The 9179-nt window shown below is 35.8% G+C and overlaps 1 protein-coding gene across 1 annotated transcript in view; it reads left to right on the forward strand.

The window, feature by feature from the left end:
- Window positions 1-1187: 1187 nt before the first annotated feature.
- The window catches only part of ZDHHC21 (zinc finger, DHHC-type containing 21), a gene marked incomplete at its 5' end in the record, with an annotated part of 26175 nt that continues 18183 nt past the window's right edge, over window positions 1188-9179 (forward strand). Inside the window, 2 exons of the mRNA XM_010180081.1 lie at window positions 1188-1299; window positions 3765-3903. Coding sequence (XP_010178383.1) covers window positions 1188-1299; window positions 3765-3903 — 251 coding nt within the window. The remainder of the gene's footprint in view (window positions 1300-3764; window positions 3904-9179) is intronic.

A 9179-nucleotide genomic window follows, 5' to 3' on the forward strand; every position in this document is an offset into this window, starting at 1 on the left:
AAAAAATGAGGTCCGTGTGTTTCCAAACTCTGCTGATAGCTATCCTATTAGGGAGTGACACCTTTGTGACACTGGATTTATGAGAACAGATTGTAAATAAATTTCCATTATTATTACTTTAATAATCTCAAGTATTGGACTTTTTTAATTCTGGTGTCCAGATATTATTTTACAGCAAGAAAGACAAGATGAGAGCTGCAGCAGGTGGCTCAGAAGTGCTAAATTGAACTTTGTTTACATATGGACAATGCTTTACTGTATAAAATTTCAGACTGCTCTACTGCAGTTTTTTTTTTTTTAAACTGAGATTTAAGAAGCTTCTCTGCATCAAAAAGTTCTATTTAGGTAGAAACAACCTGTCAAAATATTTAAGATTTTCAGTCATACACCTGTTTTTCTTAAAGGCAGAAAATACATGCTTTTGTGAATTGAAGTATTACAGTGTTGGTGTGATTTGCTTCCCATGTGAAGGTGAACTCTCTGGATATATAATTTGAATTCACGTTTTCAAAGGCTTCCTCTAATTTGGGTGGTGCAATTTGAGATAAATAATAGCTAAGCTGAGCAATAGTAGCTCTTGGTAGTTTCAGCAATTCAGTATCTCTCAAGATACTGGAAATCTCAGCTTAAAGAATTGCACATTTGGCATCCAGAAAAAGTGTATGTTTTATATAAAAGCCTATCCTCTATCTGTTCTTTGGTTGCCTCGTGTAAAATTGCATGCCGTGGGATGCGTGTCTTGAAATGCTTTGAGATGGAAGATGCTCCTAAAGTGTTCACTGTATATTTTATTTTAGCTAGCTAGCTTTGACAAATTCAAGTAGCAGTATTTCCTCAAGAAGCTTTGACAGTGAGATTGTACAGTGATTCTGTCTAGCAGATAAGTGGTTTTTAACAGTAGACACATCAGAAGATACTTGAATCACTTGGACAGTTTTTGTGCTGTAATAATTACTCCCTAGAAATGTATAGAAGGAGATATGAGTTTGGAGAAGAAAACTGGCACAGAGTGACAGTAATATCTTCCAGTTTAATTGGGGTGACAGTGGGAAAAAGTTGATATGCCGCTAACACTTCTCAGATGATAGTAAGAAATTTTTCTCCTTGAATCACTGGCATATAGATTTAGCATTGGTGTGCTATACTGAATTTAAATCTCTCTAATCTATCTTTACATTTTCACTTAGAACAAGAATATTGGGAATTATGTAACAAATGTAATACGATGAGACCAAAGCGTTCACACCATTGCAGTCGTTGCGGACATTGTGTGAGGAGGATGGATCACCACTGTCCATGGTGAGACCAGAATATTTGTTCTAACAATCTACTGTTTTAGTGAATCATTTCAAAGTTCATGGTCTATACTATTGTTCATTTGTTGTATTTCTTTCTCAGTAGTGGTTAATCATTTAGGCATTTAGAGCTGGGAAAGAACAGTTTTGAGACTTTCTTAGGCCTACAAATAAAACTGACAGTAAGAACTGTTGCAGTGTAATATTTAATCATTGTCAAATTGTTTGATGCCATATAATTTCAGAAAATTCACATATTTTGCTTAAAGAATTGGAATTTTTACTCCTAAAACTGATCTCACCATAATTCATTTTTATATTAAAGGTTTAATTCATTTGTAGCAATTTATTTTCTGATGCTGGAAAAATATTTTTAGTGGAAAATGAAATATTTGTGTTTCTTGGTTTGAAATAAAGTACTCTAAACATAGGAGGGGGTGCTCTTAATAAAAATAGGTCAAGGTTTTTAGACAGTTTTTGGGTTTCAGTTTACGGAATGGCTGAGTCGAAAATGTTATTGACTCATACCATGCCCCACTTGTCATAGCCTCTCTGATTTTGTAGTGAAATTGCTTATTTTAGTGTTCTGTAACTAGTTTCAGTGAAAATGAACTAATCTGTCTAAAATTCTCTATTTAAACTCATTATCTGTAGCTAAAATGAAAATAAACATTGCTGTCCATAGTTCTGAGGTATCATTTCTCACAAGACAGCAATGATGAACCGCAGAGGACAGAATTAGCATCAGGATCTTCCTATGTCAATGTAGCCATTTTTCAAACTACCGTTTTTGTCAATTGCTACTTCAGAAAATAGCGCACATATAGCACTTTTGTCCTTATAGCTTAGCTTGGTACTGATGGCTGTGGCAATGCTTGTATTGCACGTCAAACACATTTTTTGCATCAGTATAACTTCTTGTGAAGCAGACTAGACCTAGATTTTAAAGGGTTTAAATCTTGTAGTTAATGTATCTAGAATTCTTGTGATGCCTTTACTCCTTTATGTTGGAGTATTAGAAGGAGTTTCTGAATAGACATACCTGTTCTGTCTTGTGTTTCTTAGGCTCCTTCCTAAGTCCTGCTTATTTGTCACTGGCATACCCTGTGATCACATTTATTTCAAACCATTAATTTGCATTTTCACTTTTTGGACTCTACATAGTTCACAATCAGTGAAATATATTGAGTAGCAGAAGATAATATGTATTATTGTGAAATTTTACAGACTTTTAAGAAATAATTTTGTTTCATGAGTATTAGTTAAAATTGTAGGACTGTGTTTGCTATGTGAAGGTACAGGGAAATGTGTCTCCTGTTCTAAGCAGTGATATCTGTAATGCAGCCTACACTTTAAGTGGCAGTTTTACTTTTTACAGTAGCTGCCATCTGTAAGACAAAGATGGTCACTTTGATTAAGAATGGAGTGGTTAGTTAGTAGTTCTTATATTTGCTCCAGAAATAATAATAAATTCTCTTATTCACAATATCATAACCACAGCTCCAGGCTAATTTCAAAGTTCTGGTAGATCCTAAGCCCAGCCACAGCAGCAGATCACAACCTTGAAGGCTCCTGCAACACCCCCACACCCAGAGTAGTTACTGATTCCCAGCACCTCACCTGAGGACCGTGCAGGGTGAGGGGTTTTTTTTAGTTGGATGTGGCTAATCTAGGCCATCTACCCAGAAGTCAGTGGGTAGATGTGGCATAGGTGGAAGTTCTCGGTGGTGCTGATCAGGGGCCTATTGGGACATTAAGGCCCTGACAACCTGCCCCAGGGAACAGGCTAAGTAGGATCTCTGCTTGTGCTTAGTCTGAATGTACTTTGAAAGAGTCCAGGTGTCCCAAGGAACACAGGAAGACAGAATTACGTCTTACAGTGTCTGATAAGTCTCTGTGTAATTTGAGCTGGCTTCAGGAAGAAGGGCTGACCTTTAAGATATTTTTCTTGTGATTTTGTTCAGTCTTCTTTTGAAGTCTGGCCTGGCATTCAAGACACACCTTGGCAACACCCTCTATATGCGAGTCAGAATAGGTGGAAGTAAAGAAAGCGGATGACAGATGAAAAGTGTGTGGACATTAGTCTCTAGACAAACCTTGGATTTGGAGGGCTTGCTATAAAATTGAAAACAACCCTAAGCAGATACAGTGTGGTAGTGACTTTCAAAGGGGTGCCTTATGGAATGGAATGAAGCTGTGTCACAGGAAGCTTGGATCAGATGTTAGGAAAAGGTTCTTCACTGAACAGGCTCTCCAGGGATGTGGTCATGGCACCAAGTCCGTCAGAGTTCAAGGAGCGTCTGAACAACACTCTTAGTTTTAGTTTTAGGTAGTCTTGTGTGGAGCAGGGAGTCGGACTTTATGATCCTTATGGGTCCCTTACAACTAAAGATATTCTATGATTCTATGATAACTGTAGTGTTCAAGTCTTTATATTTCTGTCTTTATATATAGTTTATTTCTCTGCAGGATTAATAACTGTGTTGGTGAAGACAATCATTGGCTGTTTTTACAGCTGTGTTTCTACACCCAGATCCTTAGTTCATATACGCTGATACTTGATTTCTGCCATTACTACTACTTTTTGCCTCTGAAAAAAGAAAATGGGGTAAGAATCTATTTTCTCTTTGAAGTGAATAAATAGCTAGTACTGCAATGTAATTTATTTTGGTATCTAGTTACTACACATTTCTGCTGGCTTGCTTGTTGACAGTGAAGAGAGTTCAGGAGAACAAACTGATTCATGGTAAGTAACAAAATACAATTCTAAAAATGTATATTATTTCTGTATGTTAAAAACATGGTTTTCTTAGAAATCTAGGAAGGGAGGACAGAATCAGGTGCCTTTAGGTGTGATCAGTGAATACTGACTAGAAACAAGGTAACTACTTTAGGTGTATTGAAATTTCTCTTTACATTCTCCAAAGTATATTTATTCAGAGTGTAGTTTTTGTCAATCCTAAGTCCTTATTTAAAAATGCTGATGTTCCCAGAAAAATGAGAAAAAACATACCATCATTCTGAAAGGAGAAAAATAATGTACATTGGTTTTGAAGCAATATTTTGTGTTACTTTGAAAAGGTATATGGGTTAAGGGAGAATTATGTTTGGTTTGTTTTACTTGGACTCTGTGCCATTATCATATTTCAGCATCTTGTCATCAGCAAAATGCAGTTGAATACATACACAGAGAAAATGAACTTACACATTGGAATAGAGTAAAAAATGACAGAATTTCTTCCATTATGGAATTGAAGTTGTAAAATCTCTGTGTCTGCTGCTCATTAATGTATATTATCTGTAACATTCAGAATATTCAAGAGGTTTGCTTGAAAGTTGCTAAATGTTTGAAAGTGCTAGAACAGCAAAGCTGATACTCTTCATTTTGAAGAAAATGATATGAAGTCTTGCTCATAAAGAAGCATAAATACTTCAACTTTGAATCTGAAATTGATTTTGTGTTTGTACTGCACTATAACAAATACAGGTGCACTAAAGAGGAAAACGACAAGTTTTTCTAATAGTCTACTACTACATGCAAAATTATATAACATTACAAATGGCCTAAGTGCAAAGACCAAGACCTTCTCAGAAATTAGTTGTCCGCTTTAAATTTTGTTGAGTTTTTTTCCAAATGCTGAGGTGCTGCCCATTGTTTACTCCATGTTGATGAGATACCCCAGTATACTCACTGCTGGTGACATCACACCCATCTTCCAAGGCTGCTGGAGACTAGCTTTTGGTCATGGGTAAGGAAAGTCCCGTTTTCAGTTTTGTGGAACAACTTGAGTTTGTTATATTATTTTTGGATCCTACATTGTATAAAATAAGAATACTAAACTTCCTGAAAAATTCTACTCAAAAAGTATGGCACATAGCCTTCCAGGCTTCTTGTTTGCTTCTGTATCAGTTGGCAGTGGATGTGATGTTCCCTGGACAGCATATGTGAAGATGATGTACCAAAGGAGAGCTGAAAATGTGAGAAGACTATACTCCCTGGATCATCCAGAACTGATAGAAGTGTTACCTGCAAGTTGATAGATACCAACTTTGTCTTATATGGAATGTACCAAAGTTGAGAATTTTTGCAAGAAATTTCATTTTAAAAAGTTTTTAATCTATGTGAATATTGCCATTTAAATGTTTCAGTGAACTCCAGAAATACAGAAAAGAGAAGAATTTTCTGTCTACTTGGAGGATCTTTCTATAGACACTGCCCTGTAAACTGAGACAAACCTGTAAAATAGGTCTCTTAAAATGGAGTACTCATATTTTTTTCTTTGTTTTCAGATCATTGCGTGTGGGCTTTTCATAGTCACCTTTTTTTACAGGCATTGTGAGATTTGAGGGAGCTATTTTGATTTATTGTAGCTGCATTCAAGTTAAAAGAGAGATGAAATTGCTGTCTTTTGTGTCAGTAAAGAATCTGTCATCTAAGTAGAATTTCTTGTGGATATATTACATTTTGGGTTTTTGGAAACTGAAAGATAATTAAATTTAAATGCCCTTGCTTCTAGTTTCAGTAGCTTTGTAAACTTATTCTTAATTTATAAATTAAGTTAACCTACTACATTTCTGGATAGAATGATCTTATACTTTCTGTATTCTGAAGGCTTCCTGTGCACAGGGCTTGCAGGTTTCAAGAGCAAAAGTTTCTCAGTGATATTGTTGTGAATACTGGATTGGTTATTGCAGTGCTTCTAGGAGGACTGTTATTTTGAAAAAAAAAATATCTTTGTATGAAATTGGTAGTGCTTTTTTAATAATGTAATTTCATGGTAGAATATTTCTTTTTTGTTGTGAGAGTCCCCTGAATACTCTGACTTACTTCAAGTAATTACACTGTGTTTAGATAATGAACCCAAGTTTTGTTTGTTAGCCTTGCTTTTTAAAAGCAGAATGAAAAGAAATCAGATTATTTGCTTGGAGATGGTGTGTGCAGGAGAGGAAAAGGTAATCATGTTTACTTCAGACTATTTACAACTTTTAAAGAGTTAATATGAAATAGTTACTAGTAATAATTGAGCTGTTGGAGCGGGTCCAGAGGAGGGCCACGAAGATGATCGGTGGGCTGGAGCACCTCCCCTATAAGGACAGGCTGAGAGAGTTGGGGCTGTTCAGCCTGGAGAATAGAAGGCTCTGGGGAGACCTTATTGTGGCCTTTCAGTTCATGAAGGGGTCCCACAGGAAAGCTGAGCAGGGACTTTTTACAAGGGCAGGTAGCAACAGAATGAGGGGGAATGGTTTTAAACTGGAAGAGGATAGATTTAGACTAGATATTAGGAAGAAATTCTTTGCTTGTGAGGGTGGTGAGACACTGGCACAGGTTGCCCAGGGAAGCTGTGGATGCCCCCTCCCTGGAAGTGTTCAAGGCCAGGTTGGACAGGACTTTGAGCAACCTCGTCTATTGGGAGATGTCCCTGTCTGTGGCAGGGGGTTGGACTGGATGATCTTTAAGGTCCCTTCCAACCCAAACCATTTCATGGTTCTATGATTCTAATACCAGTTCAAAAAATGAATACATATGAAACTTGGTTCTTGATGGTTTAACTGGGTTGATTTTCAAGTCTTTTGGAGAGAGGCCTACTTTTAATATCTACCCTTGAGAAGATGTGACAGGTTAAGAGGTGGAATACATATGCAAAAGTTACTTTAACCCAGTTTAATGTAGTTCCCTGAAGAGTGGATCAAGTTCTGTATTTGGCTGCCTAAATTTATACAGGGTCATGGAAAAAAGAGGAGTACTTTGTTTTGTTTAGTTTTCGTTTGTTTTAGCTGTGAGTTTTTTTGCTTTATATATTTGCATATGTGAACATTTCAAATGGCACTCTTCCCTTTGCAAAACTGGATCTGTGTTATAGTATGTAACATTCTGTGCCCCAGAGAGATAAATATCTTTACGCTGTATAGAAAAACTTAGTAGAAACAGCAGATCTGGTCTGTTAAGAGCATTGTTAAGCCTAGTAGTACACTCAGTGGTATTCAACTGTCTCAGTTTTTCAGCTGCAGGATTGGGGGGCACTCACTAAAGTACAGAAAATTAAGAATAATGTTTTTGTGTATCTAGTAAATATATCTGCCTGGAAGATGACATCAGAGCCCCATTAAGCTGATTTTTTTGAAGTGTTGCTAAATATATGATGCTGTATAGCTTTGTGCCACAGAATAATTTGTCAGAATTACAGAATTTTGACATCAAAGCCCAGTGAGATTTGATTTTTATTAGGTTTTTAGGCAAGCATCCTGCAAGTTTTTTTTAGTCTTTGTATATCAATTAAAGTTGAAGTACCACAGCATTCCAGAGACTGCAGTACCTTCTACCTTTCTCATAGGTAGGTCGGTGCTATTCTTTGTAGAAATTTTAGCTGTAACCAAGAGCTCACATTTTCTGAATTGACAGGAGCTAGTGTTTAGCACAGATTCAAAAAACTGGATCGTTTTTTCCTAAACAGCCATCTGGAATTAGCTTACTTCCTGCTCATTAAAAATACTTGTGAATTTTTTGGCAGTGTGCCTTCATTATTATTTTTATTCTTTGGATATAAAATAGTACATAACACCAAAGCCATAGAATTAGAACTGCTTTTAATGCTGTTGTGAAATCATAATTTTATCACAGTACTGATTAATGCATTATGAAACTATGATCACTGTATGCATGCTAGTATTTCCTTCTGAATGAAACTTTGTGGGTTTATTTTTGAAGTGTTAAGTAAGAAAACACCAAATATTTTTTTGTTTAGTATGCTAAGGTAAGGCTTTAAAGCTAATGGAGGAAAACGTTTAGATAGAGATACAATCTTTCAGCTTCAGGTCTCATAGCAGAAAATCGCTGCATAGTATTCTTGGCTCTTGTAGTTGATACTGTCATAAAGATGGGTTGTGGTTATTGCCTCTGTTTGTCCAGCAGGAGGAGTACAATTACTGCTAGAAATGAAGGAAATGTTAATTAAATTGTCTATGTGAGCTCTTAGGAGGAAAAAAAAAATCTAATACAACAGCATATGAGTTCCTCTGCTAGCTTTGGTGATTCTTAAGAGGCTAAGACTGAAACATTCTTTATTTGAAAGCATCAAAGGTCAGGAAGTTTGTATCATTTGAGAATTGTTCAATCTTGTGGATAGCGAGAGAAGAAGAATAAATACTAGTCTTCTTATGACTCTGTTGTTGCTGTCTATATGGCTGTGCTGGCACAGATTCTAGACACAGCTGGTCAAGTAGATACAAAAAGAAATGCTTTGGCAGTATGTTTTACCTGATTCATAGAAGGCTTTTAATAATTTTAGCTAAAGAAATTTTGCTGCTACATTTTGTTTGCTAGAAGTGTTGCTAGAATGATTATCATAGCAAAAAACGTTGATATATAAAAACCTAAACCTCTTTGCTCTGGTTTAATCATATTTTGTTCCCAGTTTTGCTTTGTATATTATGCAAATATGGTTATTTAATTTTTTAAAGTGTCTGAACTCTATTGGTAGAGGGAGGAAGAAACATAATGAAGGAAGCATTGTGGCAGTATCAGCCTGCTCATCTGCAACTCAGCTTTCCCAATTCCAAATAAAAGGAGCTGGGAAATACTCATTAGACCTTGTGAGAGGATAATTTACAATAATATTTATTTCAATATTGTGTATTAACTAAATTAAAATATGGAAATATGTATTATGCAAAGTCCATTTATATTGTAAAGAGAATCTAAAGGAAACCTGTTCTCTTAGGGTAATGAAATGACCTACAGGGTGTGAGAGTTTTTAAAAAAATGTAAATAAATCCAAATTTTCCTTTTCAGTGTTCTGCAAAACCAACTAACCCTGCTTTTATCATGTATAATTATAAGGACGGTATGTGAATATTGAATTAAGTTTAGAAAGTAAACATATGATC

Source organism: Mesitornis unicolor, unplaced genomic scaffold (assembly GCF_000695765.1).
Source record: "Mesitornis unicolor isolate BGI_N332 unplaced genomic scaffold, ASM69576v1 scaffold24542, whole genome shotgun sequence".
In the NCBI taxonomy this organism is placed as follows: Eukaryota; Metazoa; Chordata; class Aves; order Mesitornithiformes; family Mesitornithidae; genus Mesitornis; species Mesitornis unicolor.